This window comes from Melanerpes formicivorus, unplaced genomic scaffold (assembly GCF_026170545.1).
Source record: "Melanerpes formicivorus ecotype bairdi unplaced genomic scaffold, bMelFor1.0.p_v2 SCAF_64, whole genome shotgun sequence".
In the NCBI taxonomy this organism is placed as follows: Eukaryota; Metazoa; Chordata; class Aves; order Piciformes; family Picidae; genus Melanerpes; species Melanerpes formicivorus.
In genome coordinates this window covers 3,759,625-3,782,654 of record NW_027142416.1, presented here as the reverse complement: position 1 = coordinate 3,782,654, position 23,030 = coordinate 3,759,625, and the positions used below count along the sequence as shown (strand labels likewise).

The following is a 23,030-nucleotide window of genomic DNA, read 5'->3' as shown; positions in this document are numbered from 1 at the left end:
TATACAATTCCTTATGCAGTTCCCAAAGGAGCAGACTGTTCACCACTATCTTACATTTAAATTCTCTTTTTGTTTGTTTTCCTCCTTGGTTGTCTATCATGATACTCTATTCCCCAAAATGCCAAATGCCTTCTCTTTCAAGAGATTTCAGAATCAACCATATGTTCATGGCTGCTTTTTAACTTGGGTATCTTCTGCCTCCTTTACAGACCTTAAGAGGTGCTTACCCAAAAGTCTGCATACACTTCTAAGCTTATTAAGAGAGCTTAATAAAAGACAGAGCCTGTAAGTATCTATAAACAAGCACAGAGATTTCTTTATCATAGAATCACAGAATTGTCAGGGTTGGAAGGGACCTCAAGGATCAGCCAGTTCCAACCTCCACTGCCATGGGCAGGGACACCTCACACTACAGCAGGTTGCTCACAGCCACGTCCAGCCTGGCCTGAAAAATCTCCAAGGTTGAGGCTTCCACCACCTCCCTGGGCAACCTGTGCCAGTCTCTCACCACCCTCATGGGGAACAACTTCTTCCTAACATCCAATATGTATCTACCCACTTCTAGTTTTGCTTCATTCCCCCCCAGTCCTATCACTCCCTGACACTCTCAAAAGTCCATCCCCAGATTTCTTGTAGCCCCCTCAAACACTGGAAGGCCACAAGAAGGTCTCCTGGGAGCCTCCTCTTCTCCAGACTGAACAGCCCCAACTCTCTCAGTCTGTCCTCATAGGAGGGCAGCTCCAGCCCTCTGCTCATCCTCATGGCCCTTCTCTGGACACCTTCCAGCACCTCCAGATCTCTCTTGTAATAGGGGCTCCAGAACTGGACACAGTACTCCAGGTGGGATCTCACCAGAGTGGAGCAGAGGGGGAGAATCCCCTCCCTCACCTTATGTTAAATATATTCCATACGATTTTTCTGCCACTCTTAGTTTGTGGCTAGACCCAGGTGATTTGGAAGTACACCAAATGCGTGTCACTCACCAGGTGTAACATGATGTAGCTATCACTTCTCCTGACAGAAATTCCCTGTCTTTCCAGGTGCATGGACAACTGTCAGGAACATAACATTTCCCTCTGTGTTCAGCCATCCTTCAAAAACAGAATTATTTAGATGAATGTGAATATTGACAAGAAGATCACCATAACTGGATGTGTTGTGCATTGTCTGAACCCTGCCAAGGGCAACTCATCTTCCACCCAGCCAAGGACAGACTCTTTCAGAAGCAGTCTGAATAATGATCTCCAACTCTGCCTCTACCTGGACAGGGGCGTGTTAGTGTGAGGCAGCAGCTGCTAGGCAAGAGTTCAAGCAGTGTAGGTATCCCTCCCTGCAAACTGCAGAGCATCTGTGTGCTGAGGCTCAGCCCAGCTGCACTTCCCTCTCAGCTGCTCCCTCACCCTCCTGTCTCAGGGGTGTAGGTGGGCTGATGTGCCTGATCCTCTTCACAAAGCAGCAACCATTCTCTTCAGAACACAGTGAGCTGGGCTGTGGCAGCTGTTGCAGAGTTAGCAGGACAAAAAGTACCCTTTAGGAAGGGGCCGGGGAGGGAGGGGGGGTGTGGAGGTTACCTGGCTACCCTAGGTAAGTGGAAATAACTAACAAGGTCAAGACAAAGCAGCAGCATCTAATGCAAAAAGCAGCAAACCTAATTTGATGAAAAAGCAACCCAGAGATGTGGTTAACCACTTATTGCTATTCTCCCATTTCCATCTGCTGAACATTATGAAAAAGAAACTAAATGACTGACACTCCCAGTGCAGGTCTTAGGGCAGCAGTATTGGATTCTTCAAATCTCAAAGTGCACACAGCAGGTATAAGGGGAGGAACCAGAAACAGGTGGAGGGGTTGGTGGATGATCCTGACAGAAACTTCACAACAAAGGCTTTTATCTTTTACACTTTGATTTGACTGCTGCAAAGCTCAGCAGACTGTTTCTGGGCACTGAATCCAAATATATGAGCTGCCTAGATGAGAAAATTACTTGGGCAGTAAGAAGGAATACAGATGGCTTCCATTCTGATCTTTGGTCATGTTTGCTTCTAGACTCCAACTTCACTGTGCAAGTGGTGGGAGTTACCTCCTGTCCAGAGAGTACCAAATACCAGCCAGTCAGACTGGTAGCAAGCTGGATAGCTCTTAGGATAGTGGAATAATGGTTTCAGAATGGGGCAACTGTGGGACTCCAACTGAGGAAGCACTGTAACATGGAGCCTCAAAGCAGAAGTTTGGAGAAAGGGCCCTCAGACACAAAAGAATTGGCCTTTAAATGTTTACCTCTGCAAACAATATAAAGAACAACAGCTTCAAAATTAGAGGTGTGCTACCACTGGAACTTTAAAAGAAAGTTAAAGCTGGGAGGAGAAGGCAGTTATACTGTGAACAGCATGTGCATGCCTTGTGCTCCAGGTTGTTCTGCCAAATCTTACCCAGGGGGGCAAACACAGCCACTTGCACAGGGTGGTGAGGGGACACAGGAGAAGTTCATGGCAAGGTTTGCACAAGAGATCCCACAATTCACACCCGCCGCTGGCAATCCAGGCACAGGAAATCTGCAGTCATAGTAGATTTTCCCTTCAGGGCATATGTGAACTTCAAATACAAAATTGCAGGTTAAATGAGATCAGCTGCTTTTGACACTGAAGAGTTTCTATCTAGTTCAGTTCCAAAGCTACGTAACTTTACTGCATGGTTAGCCTACGTTACAGCGTACATAACAATATAATCTGAATAAAAGTTTATAACTTGATTTCTCTTACAGAGACATCAAATTAATACAGGTTTTAAAGGTTAAAAAAAAAAAAAAAAGAAAAAAAGGCCAAAATTTAATATTAAGCATCTGGATTTATGCACTCTGGGTCTGATACTCATAGAATCGTAGAATCAATAAGGTTGGAAAAGGCCTCAGAGATCATCAATTCCAACCTGTCACCCAACACCTCATACCTAACTAAACCATGGCTCCAAGTGCCACTTCCAATCCCCTCTTGAACACCTCCAGGGATGGTGACTCCACCACCTCCCTGGGCAGCACATTCCAATGGCCAATCTCTCTTTCTGGGAAGCATTTCTTCCTAACATCCAGCCTAAACCTTCCCTGGTGCAGCTTGAGACTGTGTCCTCTTGTTCTGGTGCTGGTTGCCTGGGAGAAGAGACCAACCCCCACCTGGCTACAACCTCCCTTCAGGTAGTTGTAGAGAGTGAGAAGGTCTCCCCTGAGCCTCATCTTCTCCAGGCTAAGCAACCCCAGCTCCCTCAGCCTCTCCTCACAGGGCTGTGTGCTCCAGACCCCTCCCCAGCCTCATTGCCCTTCTCTGGACACGTTCAAGTGTCTCAATGTCCTTCTTAAATTGAGGAGCTCAGAACTGGACAGAGGACTCAAGGTGTGGTCTAACCAGTGCTGAGTACAGCCCACTCTTAACTGAGTAATCATGCCTTAAGTAGACAGAACCTTCAGAAGTGGCATAATTTTCAGTGTGCTGAATTCTCTTCTAAATCCATTAGAAACTAATTAAAATTTACCTTCTAGAAATGAAGATCCTAAGGCTTCCTAAGCATGGATAGTGAGCCTAAGCTTAGCTATTCCCATGAGAACATATTGACCTACATCTCACATGTAATTTTGGGTGTCTCTTAACTTTTGAAGTGAACTAGTAGTACAATTTATGCTACAGAAAAATGGAAAAGGCAAAACAGAACAAACAAAAGATAACTTCTGTTTCTAACCTCTTATTTGAAATATGTTAAGGATCTCATCATGAAGATACATATGAGGAGAAAACCAAATTACTATTCGGAGTCAAAATCATTCCCTGTGCTACTGTAGCATGAAACAAGGCTGGAAATTACCTGTAGTTTCTGTAGTGGCTTCAATACATGTCACTGTTCCATTGAGACACTGGCTGAAAAAGAAAAGTAAATCCATCTTTGCTCCAGGGAAAAATGTTTTGGAATCACCATTAACAAAAAGCAAAAATAACTTAACCAAACCTAAACAATGGAAATCAGTAGGAGGAGGACAAATGAAATGTGAACATTCTGGCTACCATTTATGAAATGTGAACATTCTGGCTACCATTTGACTGGTGTTGTCTAACCTCTGGTCTGTAATGAGGGCCCAGACTCACAAAGGTGTGTGTCTGTATGCTGTTCAGTTACCTGACTTGCACTGTTACAGTTTGAAGGGGGAACTTTAGCCTAGTCCCTGAATGCAGAGACTGAGAGCTAAATGAATTACCATTGGATACAAAAGGAAAATTATGCTAAGGTCTATAGAACTCATTGGCTTGCTAATGGGGATATAAAGTAGTGGCAGAAACAGTTCTTGCTCTCTTTCTTTCTTCTGTCACTTTTGCTTGCAACTTCTCTCTCTCTTCTGTTACCTTGCCAGGGCATCTCTGTTTTGACTCCTGTGTGAGGTAACAGGAAGGAGGGAAGGACTGGGGGAGGTGGAGAACAGTCCCACTGGATCAGTCCATCAGTCCAGGGGGTTCTGAGGAGTTTCTGTGCTGTTTGTAAAGTGTAAATATATCTATATTATATACATCTATTGTATATTTGGTGCATATTCATTGCATTTCCTATCTCTAGACTGCGGTTTGCTTGTAAATAGAGCTTCATTTGCTTCCATCCCAACCTGAGCTAAGTCTGGCAATTGTATTTTGGGGGGTAGTTTTCTCCAAGTTAGTTGGGGGTTAGTTTCAGCCCACCAGAGCCCTGAAACAAAAGAGAAGCTGGGTATGCTAGCCTCTGGGGGAACACAAGGCCAGATGATTGGGGATGCTGGCAATGTTACACAAAACCTTATTCACCTTGGTAAATATGTAAGAATACAGTGTGCAAATTTCTTGTTGCACTGACACCAGGACACACAGCTTGGTTCTTTTTGTGATACAAATACAGAACTGCAGAAAAACAAATTCAACAGTCACAGAATCACAGAATTTCAGGGGCTGGAAGGGACCTCAAAAGATCATCTAGTCCAACCTCCCCCACCAGAGTACTAAACCTAGTCCTCATTTCCCCCTTTTCCTTAAATAAATAAATAAATAGTTAAAAAGCAAAGGACTGCAGAGGCATAGCAAGGGCAGAAAACTTAAGTCCCTGTTCTCACCTCTTAGTCCTTATTCTCACCTCTTAGAACTACATGGTAAGTTTCACTTATATCAGTTGTAATATACAAAACCTGAGCAAAAATCAACCTTGACAGAAAAGCCTCAATTTGCTGATCTCAAACCCGCAGATTGAGAGCAACTCTTGTAAAATTAACAAGTTCCAATGAGGTCAGGATTCCATCATGAATTAATTATGCAAAATGACACTAATACAGCTCCTTGCAAGCCTTTGTTTGGAAGCCTTTCCAAAATAGAATCATGTTGTTTATGCTTCCAAAACCAGGCTCATATTGCTATCATAATGCTCCCGTGTCTAAGAACAGCACTGCAATCTCTGTGTGTGTATTTCCAGATAGTCTCTGGCTTCCAGGACTTTCTCAGGCATGCTGTTGTTAAAATAAGCATGTAGATACTCCAACTTGTATTAGGCTACCTTTTACTAGCAAACCCCAAAATCTGTAATAAAAATAAAGACTTGGTACAATGGTCCTTCATTCTTTGTGAAAGAATTCGCACAGCTCTTGAGTAGCATCCAAACTACATGATACAAACACAAGCACCAATACAGGCTGGGCAGGGACTGGCTTGAGAGCAGTCCTGAAAAAAAGGACTTGGGGGTGCTGGTGGATGAGAAGCTCAACAGGAGCCAGCAGTGAGCACTTGCGGCCCAGAAAGCCAACCAGAGCCAGGGCTGCAGCAAGAGAAGTGTGGCCAGCAGGGCCAGGGAGGTAACGATCCCCCTCTACTCTGCTCTGTGAGACCCCACCTGGAGCTCTGTGTCCAGTTCTGGAGCCTCTGTTCCAGGAAGGATCTGGAGGTGCTGGAAGGTGTCCAGAGAAGGGCCACCAGGATGAGCAGAGGGCTGGAGCTGCTCTGCTGTGGAGACAGACTGAGGGAGTTGAGGCTGTGCAGTCTGGAGAGGAGAAGGCTCTGAGGAGACCCTCTTATGGCCTTCCAGGATCTGAAGGGAGCTACAGGAAAGCTGGGGAGGGACTTTTGAGGGTGTCAGGGAGTGATAGGACTGGGAGGAATGGAGCAAAACTAGAAATGGGTAGATTCAGTTTGGATGGTAGGAAGTTGTTCCCCATGAGGATGGTGAGAGACTGGCACAGGTTGCCCAGGGAGCTGGTGGAAGCCTCATGCCTGGAGGTTTTTGCAGCCATGCTGGATGTGGCTGTGAGCAACCTGCTGTAGTGTGAGGTGTCCCTGTCCATGGCAGGGGGTTTGGAACTGGATGCTCCTTGAGGTCCTTTCCAACCCTGACAATTCTATGATTCTATGATACATGACACAAGAAAGAACAACTCTTAGTGCTGAAACCTACCAGGAGCCTGTTGACGTAAGGAGGATTTCTCCAGGCTGGAGGGCTTTGCCCTTGTAAAGACAATGACAGGCAGATCTGTTAAAAAAATATTTATGCATGTAGATACAAAAGCAAGATGAAATGGGATTTCAGGGCAACCCATTTATAAAGCTATTATGATAAGCCTGTCATATAATTCATTAACTCAACCTTTACATTTACAATATACTTCTAAAGGCAACATTTAAAGGATGACACTGACTGTATTGAAGTCAGTGGCAAAACTCCTACACTCCTCAAGCAAGCCAGCATTCTCCTCAAGGTCCATATTATTTATTTGTTTCTGTGCATTAGTCTCACAGAAAGGAGCTTTTCTTCCCAGTTATGGGAGCAGCATGGCAACACGTAGTTCCCTTTCAAAGTACTGTCAGAATCACAGGACAGAGGAATTACCACAGCAAGAATCATTACCTCTGCCTGTGATAAGAGCCTGGTGGGATAGACAGAGCAGCAGAACTCCCTGGGAACCATGCAAAAATATAGGAATACCAACTTACCTCACACTCTTTAATGGTTTAAAACAATCTTTGTCCCTGCAATATGAGCATTACTGGCCTTACCAACATACATAGCAGAATGAACATTAATAACTCTGTGTGACTTAGACATTTGTATAAATGCTCACCCCAGCTTTTAACTCAGGATCTGAACTCAGTAACTCCCCAGAATGGTAAGCTGTAAAATTTGGGTACACAGTGTACAAAAATTGTTTCCTTTCTTTGATCAATTCCTTCCATTTACCTGAAGGGATCTGCATTGTGAGACAGAATAAAGGACATTCCTAGCTGCTTTCTCCATGCTATCCATGACTTCATGAATTCTTACTACTTAGATTCTTTGTCATTTTTTTTCCTTAAGTGTTAAAACCAAGATTTCCACATAACAATGCTTTCCTATGGATTAGAAAAGTTTCATCACCCTTCTCCAGAGCAGTGTGGTGCATTAGATGACTCTCCACACAGTAGCAGATGAGGCCCCGCTATTGGTTTGTGTAAAGAATATGAAACATTCACATATTGCTTGCAAGCAGTCTACATCTTGAGGGAAAGAGCAGAAAAACTACTTTAAATATGGCTATAAATGTGTCTACACACACACACTCTGTTTTCTGATTACTTACATTGAGACACAAAAGTTGACTGTCTCGTCAAAGTATTTCCCATCAGGACAATTACATCCTTCTGCACAGTCATCACCACAGGTATTTGCCGTGGAAAGTGAAGAGCAGGAGTGTTTGCAAAAAGAAGAGCACTGGTGATAAAGCATACCACTGTGACACATCACAGCTGGAGGAGAGAGAGGGAGAATGAAGGGAGAACAACAAACTCTTACAACATGAACAAAATAGAAAACAAAGCAGTGCATTTTAGGAGTGGAAACCAGCAACCTTGTCTCTTGCTGGGGTGAGCTCAAATGAAGGTGGAAATGTGTTATTTTACTGCTTTCTGAAGTTAGAAATGCTTAGCTTCAGGTGAGTTAATGCTGAACTGTTCTTCGGCTGGAATTGTTCATTTTGTAAGCAGTAGTAGGCTACTGTTTGTATAGGATGTGTGCATGTGGTGGCTGTGTCAGTCCAGCAACTCAGGCTTCCACTAGAGACATAGCCCACATAAGGCTGAGGCATTGCTCTTATGGTTTAGAAATGCCTTGCTTTAAATCATTGCTATACCCTACTTAGTAAATCACTGCCCACTATGCCCATGGCCCCCATGAGGAGTCCATGCCCCCCGTGGCTTGCTTTGTCTTAAGGAACTGACCTGCTCCTCCCACTGACAGAATCAGCCAGGTAGGAAAACACCGAGATCATCAAGTCCAACCTGTTACCCAGCCCTATCTGATCAACTAAACCATGGCACCAAGTGCCTCACCCAGGCTCCTCTTTGAACACTTCCAATAATGGTGGCTCCACCACCTCCCTGGGCAGCACATTCCAATGGCCAATCTTTCTTTCTGGGAAGAACTTCTTCCTCACCTCCAGCCTAAACTTCCCTTGGCACAGCTTGAGACTGTGTCTTCTTGTTCAGTTGGTAGTTACCTGGGAGAAGAGACCAACCCCCACCCGGCTGCAATCTCCCTTCAGGTAGTTGTAGAGAGCAATAAGGTCTCCCCTGAGCCTCCTCTTCTCCAGGCTAAGCAACCCCAGCTCCCTCAGCTGCTCCTCACAGGACTTGTGCTCCAGACCCTTCACCACCTTTGTTGCCCTTCTCTGGAGACATTCAAGCAGCTCCACATCTTTCTTTCATTACTATAGCCTAACAAGGTCTTCCATATGACTTAGGGATGCAAAGTCACAGAATCACAAAATGTTAGGAGGTGGAAGTGACCTCCAGAGATGATCACATCCAGTCCCCCTGCCAAAGCAGGATCATCTAGGGCAGGCCACAGAGGAATGCATCCAGGTAGGTTTTGAATGTCTCCAGAGAAGTCAGGCATTTAAATAGTGTCTGTGGCAAATGGAAAGGGACAGGTACCCGCTGTGCGCCAGCTTGAGATCCCCAACTCAGATAGCTGACAGAAAGGCTATTAGATTTCTTCTATTCTGTGAAGTTTACACATTTCTAAAAGATACTGCATTTTGCAAAGGTGACTCACCACAGTAAGAAACCTGAGGTCTGAAGTCAACCATGACCCCGTGCTTGCCACAGACATAAGCATAGTGTGCCAAGGCGTTGCACAAACAGCTGCTTCCACATTTGCATGCTTCAAAGCGGCAGAGCTGGTAGTACAATCCTGGGCTGATGTAGGCATGGCAGGGAACAAAAACTTCTTGATTGATGACATCACAGTGAGAGGCATACCCAGCTAAGAAGAGGTGACACTGTTTTAGCCAGTTCCATTTTCATACAACACTCAGTTGAATATCACAGAATGTTAAAATCAAAGATCGCCAGTGGCCAACAAAAGCTTGCATACAATGCAGAGTTCTGTGCTTTAAAACTGACATGGGAAGCAACTCCCTCAACAATGAGCTCCAACCTAGATAAGAATTACTATACAAAATCAGTTATGCCTTCCTCTGGTAGTACAGGAAACATAAATGGCTAAATAAATTTCAAAACAGGTGATGTATTTCAAAAGAGTTGGTGAGTGAGAAGGGTCCTCCAAAGCTTGGAACAGATTTTTTCCTACTTGATGTTTCATTCAGGTTTGAAATCAGGTTTCATTCCCATCTGAAATCAGGAATGGCCATATACTTCTTGGCCTATGGAGGCAGGAAGTATTACAAACTGGAGTTAGAATAGAATAGAATTAACCAGGTTGAAAAGACGTCCAAGATCATCAAGTCCAACTGATCACCCCACACCATCTAAGCAACTAAACCATGGCACCAAGTGCCTCATCCAGGCTCTTCCTAAACACCTCCAGGGATGGTGACTCCACCGCCTCCCTGGGCAGCACATTCCAATGGCCAATCTCTCTGTCTGGGAAGAATTTCTTCCTCACCTCCAGCCTAAACCTCCCCTGGTGCAGCCTGAGACTGTGTCCTCTTGTTCTGGTGCTGGTTGCCTGGGAGAAGAGACCAACCCCCACCTGGCTAAAACCTCCCTTCAGGGAGTTGTAGACAGCAAGAAGGTCTCCCCTGAGCCTCCTCTTCTCCAGGCTAAGCAACCCCAGCTCCCTCAGCCTCTCCTCACAGGGCTGTGCTCCAGACCCCTCTCCAGCTTTGTTGCCCTTCTCTGGACACCTTCCAGCAACTCAACATCTTTCCTAAACTGAGGAGCCCAGAACCGGACACAGGACTCAAGGTGTGGCCTAACCAGTGCTGAGTCCAGGGCAGAATGAGTTCCCTGCTCCTGCTGGCCACATTGTTCCTAATGCAGGCCAGGATGCCATTGGCCTTCTTGGCCATCTGGGCACACTGCAGGCTCATGTTTAGTCAGCCCCAGGTGCCTTTCTGTCTGTCTGCTCTCCAACCGCTCTGACCCCATCCTGTAGCACTGCATGGTGTTGTTGTGGCCAATGTGTAGAACCCAGGACTTAGATGTGTTAAATCTCATGCCCTTGGGCTCTGCCCATCTGTCCAGCTTGGCAAGGTCCCTCTGCAGAGCTCTCCTACCCTCTAACAGATCAACACTTTCTCCCAGCTTTATGTCATCTGCAAATTTACTGCATGCAAGTCCCAACTTGGTCTTCTAGCACCAACAGACCCTCCTCCTACCATTGTCATGTACTACCATGACAAGCAGTGAACTATCCCAGGATCACCATAGCATGGGTCATATTTCAGCCAGTTCTGCTGATAAAAGAGTGTCCCTACCCTTCATCCTCCCTGTTCATTCCCACATACACACACTGACACAAGGATTTCTAGAGTCTCTCAGTAAACTAGATTGGAGAAGGAATCTTGGTTGATAAGAAAAATGGCACAATGAGTAGACAAAGTAGCAAACATTTCTTTTTCAGTTTCAGCAGATTAAGATCACAGACCTGGAAAAATATCTGTACTAGCTCTGCACAGGTTATAGCATGGGGCAGGACCCTTCACTCAGAAACTGTTTTTTCCAGTGATGATAACAGGATCAGAGGAAAATTCAGATTGGAAGGGACCTCAGAAGGTCATTTAGTCCACCCTCCTGTGCTAAGCAGCTTACGTTTATGTCAAACTCCACCTTCAATGAGGAAGCACAGAGCTGAAGGCAAAGTATGAAATATCTTGGAGAAAGCCAACTTGGATGAGATGTATTGCTTCAGAAGACAGCCAGTGCTGAAGGCATAAAAAGTCTTAGAATGCCCCAGATTTTTAAAGGTTTATGGTTATGCTAGGCTTGATCCCACAGGCTCTAAATATGGCCAGATCCCACATCCTTAGCAAGACCTTATGTTGGAAACATTAGAAACATTAGACTAAATTCTGTCAGAATTGGCATCTACTGTCTGTCTATTGTCTTCATTAATTGAAAAGAACAACAGCATGGCAAGGAGGAGACAGTGAAAGTTCAATGCAAGACATAAGCCTGTCAACCAGACAAAGCTAAATATCTTTACTCAGGAATTCAAGCAAAGCCACAGATCTGAGATTGATTGCATCAGTTTGCGTCAGAAAGCATAGATGGAGGATAAGGAAACATTTACTGCCACCAGCATGGAGATACCAGAGATAGACCTTTTGATCTGAACATTGTCTCAGCAAGACCCTGTCTCCTGCGTTTTGTCAATCTACAGACATGCATCACAGCATTCCTCTTGACTGGTCTAGTTTACAGGGCTGCAGATGCTCTCCTGCCTAGCAATCTGCTTGCACATTAGACAACAGAATTTAGGATCCATGGCCAGTGCACTTGGCATTAAATTATCAGCTAGCTTGTATTTACAAAGGGCCTGCTTCATTGTGCATGCTAAATGCATGGGAAGGAAAACAAAAAAACCAAGAAAAGGGAAAGGAAGGGTCCCCATCTAAAACTGAAGCTGAAATACATGTATGTGCAAGCCATTCACTGAGAAAATAAAACGTGCCCCATAGCAATATGCTATAGGTAATGCCAGACTCCCATGTGGAAACATACCATTTTGCTGATTAATGTTGCAGGGATCAACCACAGGAATATTAATAGGCACAGAACAAGCTGAGGAAACCTTCCATGCGTTGGCATGAAGTTGTGGGGTCCCTTCTATCATCCCTGCTGGAGAGCTGAAAAGGAAAAACAAAGAGCGCTGCAAGCAACCTGCTGACCTCGTGGATTATATGGATGAGGACAGGAGTACATCAAAAAGCCTTAGGTGCTCACTCACATTGAACACTCAACATTGCAAAAGAATTTCTGTCGGTGAGGAAAGGGCATGTGGAGGTTTTCCCTCAGTGTTTCCCTATAAAATATTCTTACATTCAAAGTATCCACTCACTTATGCTTCATTCAAGTCCTCTGAAATCAGTTGGAGAAGGAATCAATGGGAGAAGCAATTAACAAGAGGAAAAATATTGGTCTTTATTCAAGTACATACATTCAGTGAGATGTCAAAAGTTTGATTTGTTAGCCAATTTGTTTTTTCTAGAGAGGGGTGGCTGTTTGATGCTGGTTTGCACCAAGTATTTCAAAAGCATTTGTTACTGACAGCAAAGTTTTGTGATACTGTAATTTGAGGATCTTTGGAGGAAATGAAATGAAAGAACAAAGAAAGTGCACCCTTCTCATTCAACTGTGTCTGTGGTTCAGAATTACTCTTTTTTTTTTTTTTTTTTTTTTTCCCATTGAAACTTGATGTGGAGAAAAAAAATCCAGCCAAGCAGTAGTGTTACTCAGTTTGAAGATGATACCAGTATTTCATCCATTCTTTTTATCAGTTCTCATGTATTTGCTCCAATGATAACGGGGCAGTAGTGGGGGGTGAGGGGGGGAGTGCATTCAAGTATTATCATCATCCAGTATCTTCTACAAATAATATGGTAGCTGTCAAGAATTGCTCAGCTAAACATCTTGGGAAAGACCAAGGTGCGGAATCGCCTTCCTCTCGCACTGGGGGCAGGTAAAAGGCTCCGTTCTTCCCGCCGGGGTGGAGGTCCGTTCACCCGTGAGGGGAGCCCGCTGGGATTTGGAGCTGTGCTCAGCTGGGTTCTTCACACCCAAGATGCATTGGCACTGGACACATTGTCTAGCAAAGCCTTAAACACAGTGACCAGAAAGCGATCGGCGCTCTCGTTTTTCCGCTCTCATTTTGCCTCACCTTGGACTCTCTCTGCATTCGTGGTGAGATTGGAGAAACCAACACTGGGACCTGGCTTCTCCCGGGACCTGCCTGCCCTGGGGTCCTGCTCCCTGCCTGCTGCTGGAGTGACCCTGCCTGCCATGAGCTGCAGTTTTCCTTGCACTGCTCAGACAGCGCTGCTGCAGGAGTTTCCCCTCGTGGCAGCCGTGTCGACGGACACTTTGATTCTGGCAGGTCCCTTTTCCTTCGGATTTGTGCCACGTTGTCCACAAACCGGATTATAAACCCTGCAGTTCTGGAGCCTGCCACCGAAGAGAGTCCTAGGGACCATCTCCAAGTTCCTGCTCCTTCCTGCTGAGTAAAACCTGGCGTTCTCAGACTATCCCTGAGGTCCTGGGTTGCCTGATGTTGTAAGTGGGGTAAAGCTATGTTGTGGCTTAGCCTTTTCCATTTTCTGCATTCTCTAAATTGTACTAAAGTTGCCCATGAGCATCCTGGTAGAATTCATGACCTGGTAGAATTCATGACCTAATAGGACCTGCAAATAATTTAATCAGTTTTGTACATAATTTTGGGGTGTTTTTTTGGGGGGGAAATAAAGATAACTCTATTCTTATAATTAACACCTCATTAATTTAATTCCAATCAAAACACTAATTTTAAAGTGACCCACATTTCAATGAAGACATTTTATGTTGGTTAGCTGAACCAAGTGTGAACATGGAAACAAAAGTGACATTGTGAGAGGATTGCAATTCGAGAAAACTTTTCCCTTGCTCTTAAACACAACCTGAATGTACTCACAGAAAATCGTCTCTGAGATTCCCATTGTAAGTTCCACATAATCCTAATGTCCTTCTCTTCCAGCTGACATCAACCTGAACATAAATCCTCTCCCCGTCTTTAGCAAACAGTATCTTCAAACCAAAAGCAGCTTTCAGTTGAACAAAGGAAGAAGATATGTTCTGAATCTCAATAGCCCCTGCACAGAGCAAAACAAAGAAAAAACAAAGTCACTGATACCCAACTTCCAAATCACAGTATGACCAAGGCTGGAAGAGACCTCAAAGATCATCAAGTCCAACAAATCACCCAAGACCTCATGACTAGACCATGGCACCAAGTGCCACATCCAATCCCCTGTTGAACACTTCCAGGGATAGTGACTCAACCACCTCCCTGGGCAGCACATTCCAATGGCAAACGACTCTCTCAGTGAAGAACTTTCTCCTCACCTCCAGCCTAAACTTCCCCCGGCACAGTTTGAGACTGTGTCCTCTTGTTCTGGTGCTGGTTACTTGAGAGAAGAGACCAACCCCCTCCTAGCTACAATCCCCATTCAGGTAGTTGTAGAGACCAGTGAGGTCTCCCCTGAGCCTCCTCTTCTTCAGGCTAAGCAACCCCATCTCCCTCAGCCTCTCCTCACAGGGCTGTGCTCAAGGCCTCTCACCAGCCTCGTTGCCCTTCTCTGGACACGTTCAAGTGTCTCAATGTCCTTCTTAAACTGAGGGGCCCAGAACTGGACACAGGACTCAAGGTGTGGCCTAACCAGTGCAGAGTACAGGGGCACAATGACTTCCCTGCTCCTGCTGGCCACACTATTCCTGATGCAGGCCAGGATGCCATTGGCCTTCTTGGCCACCTGGGCACACTGCTGGCTCATATTTAGGCAGCTGTCAATCAGCACCCCCAGATCCCTCTCTGTTTGGCAGCTCTCCAGCCACTCCAACCCCAGCCTGTAGCTTTGCATGGGGTTGTTGTGGCCAAAGTGCAGCACTCGGCACTTGGATTTGTTGAATGCCATCCTGTTGGACTCTGCCCATCTGTCCAGTCAGTCGAGGTCCCTCTGCAGAGCCCTTCTGCCCTCTAACAGATCAACATCTGCTCCCAACTTGGTGTTATCTGCAAATTTGCTGATGACTGACTCAATCCCCTCATCCAGATCATCAATGAAGATGTTAAAGAGCATGGGGCAAATCATATGGGCTTCACACCTCTGGAAAACTCCCATCTTCAAAAAGGGTAAGAAGGAGGAACCAGGGAACCACAGGCCAGTCGGTCTCACCTCTGTGCCCGGAAAGATCATGAAAGAGATCCTCCTGGAGGCACTAATGACTCAGAAAAATAGTGAAGAGGTGATTTGGAACAGCCAGCATGGCTTCACCAATGGCAAGTCCTGCCTGACAAACCTGGTGGTCTTCTATGAACAGGTCACAACATTGATAGGTGAGGGGCGAGCAACTGATGTTTACCTGGATCTGAGCAAAGATTTCCACACTGTCCTGCACCACATACTGGTCTCCAAACTGGTGACACATGGGTTTGATGGGAGGACCACTAGATGGATAAAGAACTGGCTTGATGGCCTCACCCAAAGAGTGGCTGTCAATGGCTCCATGACCCAGTGACAAGTGGAGTCCCTCAGGGATCAGTCCTGGGACCTGTCTTGTTCAACATCTTTGTGGGTGACATGGACAGTGGCATTGAGTGCACCCTCAGCAAGTTTGCTGATGACACCAAGCTGTGTGGTGCAGCAGACAGGCTGGAGGGAAGGGAGGCCATCCAGAGGGACCTTGACAGGCTGGAGAGGTGGGCACAAGCCAACCTCATGAGGTTCAACAGGACCAAGTGCAGGGTCCTGCATCTGGGTCGAGGCAATCCCAGGCACAAATCCAGGCTGGGCAGTGACTGGCTGGAAAGCAGCCCTGAGGAGAGAGACTTGGGAGTGCTAGTGGATGAGAAGTTCAACATGAGCTCTCAGTGTGCACTTGCAGCCTGGAAAGCCAATTAGATCCTGGACTACATCAAGAGAAGTGTGGCCAGCAGGTCAAGGGAGGGGATTCTCCCCCACTACTCAGCTCTGGTGAGACCCCACCTGGAGTACTGTGTCCAGTTCTGGAGCCCCTATTACAAGAGGGATCTGGAGGTGCTGGAAGGTGTCCAGAGAAGGGCCACGAGGATGATCAGAGGGCTGGAGCACCTCTCCTATGAGGACAGACTGAAGGAGTTGGGGCTGTTCAGTCTGCAGAAGAGAAGGCTCCGAGGTGACCTAATTGTGGCCTTCCAGGATCTGAAGGGGGCCTACAGGAAGGCTGGGGAGGGACTGCTCAGGATCTCAGGTAGTGATAGGACTAGGGGGAATGGAATGAAGCTGGAGGTGGGGAGATTCAAGCTGGATGTGAGAAGGAAGTTCTTCAGCATGAGTGGTGAAGCCCTGGAATGGGTTGTCCAGGGAGGTGATTGAGGCCCCGTCCCTGGGGGTGTTTAAGCCCAGGCTGGCTGAGGCTCTGGCCAGAGAGGGAGGTGGTGGAAGCCTCATCCCTGGAAGTTTTTGAGACCAGGCTGGATGTGGCTGTGAGAAACCTGCTGTAGTGTGGGGTGTCCCTGCCCATGGCAGGGGGGTTGGAACTAGATGATCCTTGTGGTCCCTTCCAACCCTGACTGATACTATGATACCATAAAACAGATTCTGAAAACTCAGAAATAAAATTACAAACTGTGCACAACCTCACCTGCAGCCAAAAAAAAAAAAACAACCTCTCACCCATTCTCCATCTGCCCCTCTGAGAGTTCCTATCTTATTCATCAGCAAGACAATCCAGGAATTGTAGCTACTGTCAGCAGTAGCTGACACTCTCATCTTTCTGTACCTATGAGCTATCCAGAAACCACTCTTGTATTTCTTTTGTTTTAGAAGAAAGCAATGCAACAGCATGCTTCTGGCACTGAGAAGACAAGACAAGAAACCCTTTGTTTCTTAGTCATTGGGGATGTGATAAGATTAATTAACAGATGTCTGCAAAGTGTATCGCTTACAAGTGTTGATATGACACCAATATAGCTCCTTCCTCAGACTGTATGTGAACTACAACCTTACCAAATTCCCAGTTTTCCTTCCCAGCAAATTCTTTATGTGAGGAAATGGAAATTTCACACTCACAGCATTCATCTTGCTACACATTGTTGGGCTACTTGCAGCTGCAGGCTTAAAGCCTTAAAGCAGAGCTATCTTCTTGACAAGCATCCTTGACAAGTTCTGCATGGGACAGCAATGTGCCCTTGTGGCCAAGAAAGCCAAGGGGATCCTGGGGTGCAGCAAGAAAAGTGTGGCCAGCAGGGCTAGAGAGGTTCTTCTCCCCCTCTACTCTGCCCTGCTCAGACCACAGCTGCAATCCTGCGTCCAGTTTTGGGCTCCCCAGTTCAAGAAAGACAGAGACCTGCTGGAAAGAGTCCAACAGAGAGCCACAAGGATGTTTAGGGGACTTGAGCATCTCCCCTGTGAAGAGAGACTGAGAGCCTTGGGGCTGTTTAGTGTGGAGAAGAGAAGGCTGAGAGGGGATCTGATCAATGTCTATCAAGAGCTGAGGGGTGGAGGTCAAGTGGAGGGGGCCAAGGTCTTTTGGGTGGTGCACAGTAATAAGCCAAGGAACAATGGAGACAAACTTGACCAGAAAAGGTTTCACTTCAGCATGAGGAGGAATTTCTTTCCAGTGAGGGTGAGAGAGCCCTGGAGCAGGCTGCCCAGAGAGGTTGTGGAGTCTCCTCCGCGCACATGCAAAACCCACCTGGGTGCATTCCTGTGCAGACTACCCTGGGTGATCCTGCTCTGGCAGGGGGGTTGGAGTCAATCTCTGGAGGTCCCTTCCAACCTCTAATGTTCTGTGATCCTGTGTGATCCACCACGCATGCAGACACACACACATACCATTAAGTGTGAAAAGCTGAGAAGAGGCAGGTAAAATACTTATGAGATCTTAAAAAGGTCTTTGGCTGATAAGACCTTCTAGATACATCCAATCACCAAGACTGTGACACCAGAATATTTATCATATACATATCTGTGGTAGTGTGTCTGTCACAATACCTTGTGGCAGACTATGGAAAGAGACAAGAAAGTGAATAGCGACTGATTCCAAAGACCTGCAATTAAGTTATTAACAAAGTTATGATGCAGAACTGTTAACACAATTGTAAGTGTAACTGAGCTATGAAACTGCCATAGGAAGCTGTGAATGCCAAAAGCAGAACTGGGATTGGGCAAATTCAGTGAAGAGACGTGGTTGCAACCACCAGCACAAAACTCCCTAATTTGCCTCCTGATTTGCTGAAGGCTGAGAAAGGAAAGGGGAGCTCTGACTTCATCCTTACAGAAAGAGACTAAAATCAAGGAAAAATTTACTGCTGGTGACTGTGGGATATGGAATTATGCAATAGCACTTCCACATTCAGTGCTTAATTTTATAACATCTTTTTATGTCTGCTTATTGTCCAATCCTTTCCAAAACGGTGAAGTAACCTGCCTGAAATTGCAACCTAAGTCAGCACTGAAACACAGATCTCACAGAGCACATGGGTTCTATTCCATGGCATTTGTTCCAAAACCCTTTAGTCAAGCTTGACTTTGACATCAGCATCAAGGTGATTTCCAGCCTCTCTTCACCTCCCTCCATTTCTCACCTCTTCCTCTCTAAATACAAACCAAACAAGGGGTTTTCTATGTAGTCTGCAAGATAAGACAGGCAAAGAAATGAGGGCATAAAGTAGGGCTCTATTTCACAGGCTGGAAAAGTGCCTTTCTAGAACTATTACTAAGGTTATAAAACATAAGTGATTGTACATTTCATAAGTTGTGTTTGGAGAAACTCCTTTTTCAGAGACAGGTAGTACTAAAAAGCATTGCAGCGTACAAAAGAAAGAACACAAACCCTGAGGCAGTTCTATTCCATTCACTTCTTACCATTAAGGTTAAAACCTTGGTTAGAGGCAGTCTGCACGTGACCATGTCTTGTGAGAGTGACTTGCTTGCTCACATCATCTTCGAGAACTAGCGTTATAGACTCAATGCAGGCGTGCTCAAAGTTCTAAGGAGAAACAAATTTGACCATCAGAAACAAAGGCAAAGATTGTTACCATGGAAAGCAAAACCAAACAAACAGGAGAAGGGCTGGAGCACCTCTCCTCATAGGAGGCAGACTGAGAGAGTTGGGGCTGTTCAGTCTGGAGAAGAGAAGGTTCCCAGGAGACATTCTTGTGGCTTTCCAGTATCTGAAGGGGGTGACAAGAAAGCTGGGGAGGGACTTTTGAGGGAGTCAGGGAGTGATAGGACTGGGGGGAATGGAGTATAACTAGAAGTGGGCAGATTCAGATTGGATGTGAGGAAGAAGTTGTTCCCCATGAGGGTGGCGAGACACTGGCACAGGTTGCCCAGGGAGGTGGTGCAAGCCTCATGCCTAGAGGTTTTGAAGGCCAGGCTGGATATGGCCGTGAGCAACCTGCTGTTGTGTGAAGTGTCTTTGTCTGTGGCAGGAGGGTTGGACCTGGATGATCCTTGAGGTGCCTTCCAGTCCTGACAATTCTATGATTCTTTGAAGAAAACAGTTGTGCAGAACTATTATCAGGTTTGTGAACTATCACTCAAGGCATTAAACAGAGCACCCAAAATTGTGTGTAGAACACAATAAAAGGTTACGTAGGCATGTAAGAGCCAGGAGAATGCATTTTAGCTAATATGGCAGTCTGGTAGTAAGTAGACAGATGTCCTCAAGTACTGATACTGGGTTAAAAATGCCATACTTGCATGGCTACTCAGGGTACTCTTCATTGCTTGGCTAAGCAGTGTTGGACCAAGAGTCTGACGCAGTCTGTGTCAAGTTTGTGCAACCAGAGCCTAAATGCAGCAGTGCAGGAGAAATAAACTATTGCACACACAAAAGTGCCTCTCTCCTTGAAATGTAATCACAGGATCATAGGATCATAGAATTGTCAGGGTTGGAAGGGACCTCAGGGATCATACAGTTTCAACCCCCCCTGCCATGGCCAGGGACACCTCACACTACAGCAGCTTGCTCACAGCCACATCCAGCCTCACCTTAAAAACTTCCAGGGATGAGGCTTCTACCACCTCCCTCTCTGACTGCAGACTGAAATGATACAATTTCTCCAGAATTTAATATGTAATTTAATCATACAATAATTAAATAATATTTGACTATTAAAAGTGCTGACTTCTAAACCAACCCATACCTATCATTTTAGAGTTCTATCCAGGCAGAATTTGTGATCCTAAGCACAGAACAAAAGATAACTCATAACCATCTTAAACCAAGCACATTATCCTCCCCCAGGACACAGGTGTTTTCATCCAGAAACTTTCCAAGGTGCCTAAAGTTGGTGCTAAGTGTCATTTTCAGGAGCATCCTTGTGATTTAGTGGCTAACTAACCAATCATTGCATTCTTGAGGCAATCTAACAGGCAGAAACAGGAGTCTCAACAACTATGCTGGAGAAGGAGGTACTTGAAAAGACAAAAAAAGAGGCACTATCTTTTGAAGGGACATGAAAGACAGTCCCACAGTATCACAGAATCACAGAATGTTAGGGACTGGAAGGGACCTGGAAAGCTCATCCAGTTCAACCCCCTGCCAGAGCGGGAGCACCTAGAGCAGATCACACAGGAACACATCCAGGCAGGTCATGAATATCTCCAGAGAGGGAGTAGGCCAAGTTTAGTGCATCACTCCCTGCTAATGAGTTGAATCATCCCAGCCCTCAGCAGGCTGGAATTCACAGCCTCAGAGTCTCTTCTCCTGAGAGCTGAGGTGACTAAGAACTTCATTAAATCCAGTCTCCTGGATAAGTACTTTTTGTAAGCACTTCTATTTGTAAAGCTTACTGTTGTATATCTGCCAAAATACTGTCCAATAACCATGTGTGGTGGTTAGTCTCTTCCATACTTCTACAAAAGGCACTGCTCCAACAAATTAAATATGCTATAATGTATCAAATAAAAGCAGGCTGCCCAGGGGGGTCGTGGAGTCTCCCTCTCTGGAGATATTCAAGCCCTGCCTGGATGTGTTCCTGTGTGATCTGCTCTAGGTGACGCTGCTCTGGCAGGGGGGTTGGACTGGATGAGCTTTCAAGATCCCTTGCAGCCCCCAGTCATTCTGTGATCCTGTGTGAAAATCTAAGGGTGATAAAAAACCCCAACCTTTCACTTAACTAGCAGTGTATTAAACCACTTGTCAATTGCTGCCAGCAGTAAAGCTGTTTCTATTTATGCTTTCTGTGAAGCACAACACAGTTGTTTACAACAGACTGCCTGGCATGTGAGTTGTGAGTGTTCCACAGAAATGTGACTTACCTGTCCACAAGGTGCTTTCTGTAAAGTGATTGTGAATTTGTTTTGTCCTGTGCCTTTCACCAAAATGTACTGGCAAATCCCCAGAGAGGTAAAATGACGTCCGTCAAACGTTGTGAAGTGAGAGCTACCTACGATGGAGCACTCAGCTTGGGGAAAAAAGGATAAAAAAGAATGGTCACTTGCATAAGAATGTGTGGAAGAGGGATAAATAAGCAACTTCCTCCTTATTTCTAAGCACATAATCCAGGCTAACTTTGCCTTGTTGTTGCAGCCTTGGGAAATAAAGTAAGTTGCATACCCCGTTTGCATCAGATGCTCTCTCCTACTGCACACACTTTTTGCTTTACTACAACTCTAAAGTTTCCTAGAATCTTCCTCATCATCTTTTGGCATCACAGTGTGAAAGAGGACAAGCTTCTTTCTCCTTCCTTCTAGGTACTGTGGCACTCCTTGTTCCGGCAGGTATGAAGAACCTGCAGGTGTCTGTCATCAGGGCACATTTATGTTCATTTTTCAGTTCAGATCAGGAGTGCACTGTTGAAGCATGTCCCTACTCCACTCTGGTGAGACCACAGCTGGATCACTGTGTCCAGTTCTGGAGTCCACAGTAAGTATTCAGTATTCCTAAGGTTGGAAGAGACCTCAAAGATCATTGAGTCCAACCTGTCACCACAGACCTCATGATTAGAGTAGGGAGGACGCTACTGCCCTAGTGCATCTCAACTTACTTCATGTTCATTCACACCATAGGGAAGTGTTGAAGCACATAAACTAGGTTCACTTTGGCTGCATCTGCCGCAGGAGGTGCTCCATGGGAGCACATCTAACCTGCTCCCTCTACTAACAGGTGTTTGGACCCTAGGACAAGAATAGAGTGGTCGTAATTAACCCTCCATGTGCATGTGCAGCACACACAAGACATATATAGTGGTTCAAATTATCAGCTGGTTTACACCACAGCTCTGCTTCATCAAGCCTTGCTTAGAAACTTTAGTCTTGTTTATATCTTATTAAGAGAGGGCTCCCTGGTATGCAAAACATTCTTTTTTCCACAAGTAGTGTGTGTAGTGTAATCTTGTCTAAGATACAGAATTGTCAAGGGAGTTTCACTACCCAGTTACTGCCTGTTCTTCTGAGTAACTCATTACAGACTATGTTTAAAGGTAAGGATCCTTATCCAAACGTGAACTGTTGCCACTAGGGAGAATAGAATAGAATAGAATAGAATAGAATAGAATAGAATAGAATAGAATAGACCAGAAAAGACCGGAAAAGACCTCCAAGATCATCAAGTCCAACCTATCACCCCACACCATCTAAGCAACTAAACCATGGCACCAAGTACCTCATACAGTCCCTCTTTAAACACTTCCAGTGATGGTGACTCCACCACCTCCCTGGGCAGCACATTCCAATGGCCAATCTCTCTTTCTGGGAAGAATTTCTTCCTAACATCCAGCCTAAACCTCCCCTGGCACAGCTTGAGACTGTGTCCTCTTGTTCTGGTGCTGGTTGCCTGGGAGAAGAGACCAACCCCCACCTGGCTACCACCTCCTTTCAGGGAGTTGTAGACAGGAAGAAGGTCTCCCCTGAGCCTCCTCTCCTCCAGGCTAAGCAATCCCAGCTCCCTCAGTCTCTCCTCACAGGGAGAGACCCCTCCCCAGCCTCGTTGCCCTTCTCTGGACACCTTCCTGCATCTCAACATCTTTCCTAAACTGAGGGTCCCAAAACTGGGCACAGTCCTCAAGGTGTGGCCTAACCAGTGCTGAGT

The 23,030-nt window shown here is 45.7% G+C and overlaps 1 protein-coding gene across 1 annotated transcript in view; it reads right to left on the bottom strand.

Annotated features, from left to right (window-relative positions):
- Window positions 1–23,030, bottom strand: part of OTOGL (otogelin like) — a 139,131-nt gene that overhangs the window by 87,833 nt on the left and 28,268 nt on the right. The window contains exons 15-24 of the mRNA XM_068162433.1: window positions 21,260–21,405; window positions 18,857–18,980; window positions 13,924–14,101; window positions 11,982–12,106; window positions 9,070–9,279; window positions 7,598–7,763; window positions 6,439–6,513; window positions 3,850–3,902; window positions 2,430–2,592; window positions 984–1,091 (exon numbers count right to left, since the gene is read on the bottom strand). Coding sequence (XP_068018534.1) covers window positions 984–1,091; window positions 2,430–2,592; window positions 3,850–3,902; window positions 6,439–6,513; window positions 7,598–7,763; window positions 9,070–9,279; window positions 11,982–12,106; window positions 13,924–14,101; window positions 18,857–18,980; window positions 21,260–21,405 — 1,348 coding nt within the window. The remainder of the gene's footprint in view (window positions 1–983; window positions 1,092–2,429; window positions 2,593–3,849; window positions 3,903–6,438; window positions 6,514–7,597; window positions 7,764–9,069; window positions 9,280–11,981; window positions 12,107–13,923; window positions 14,102–18,856; window positions 18,981–21,259; window positions 21,406–23,030) is intronic.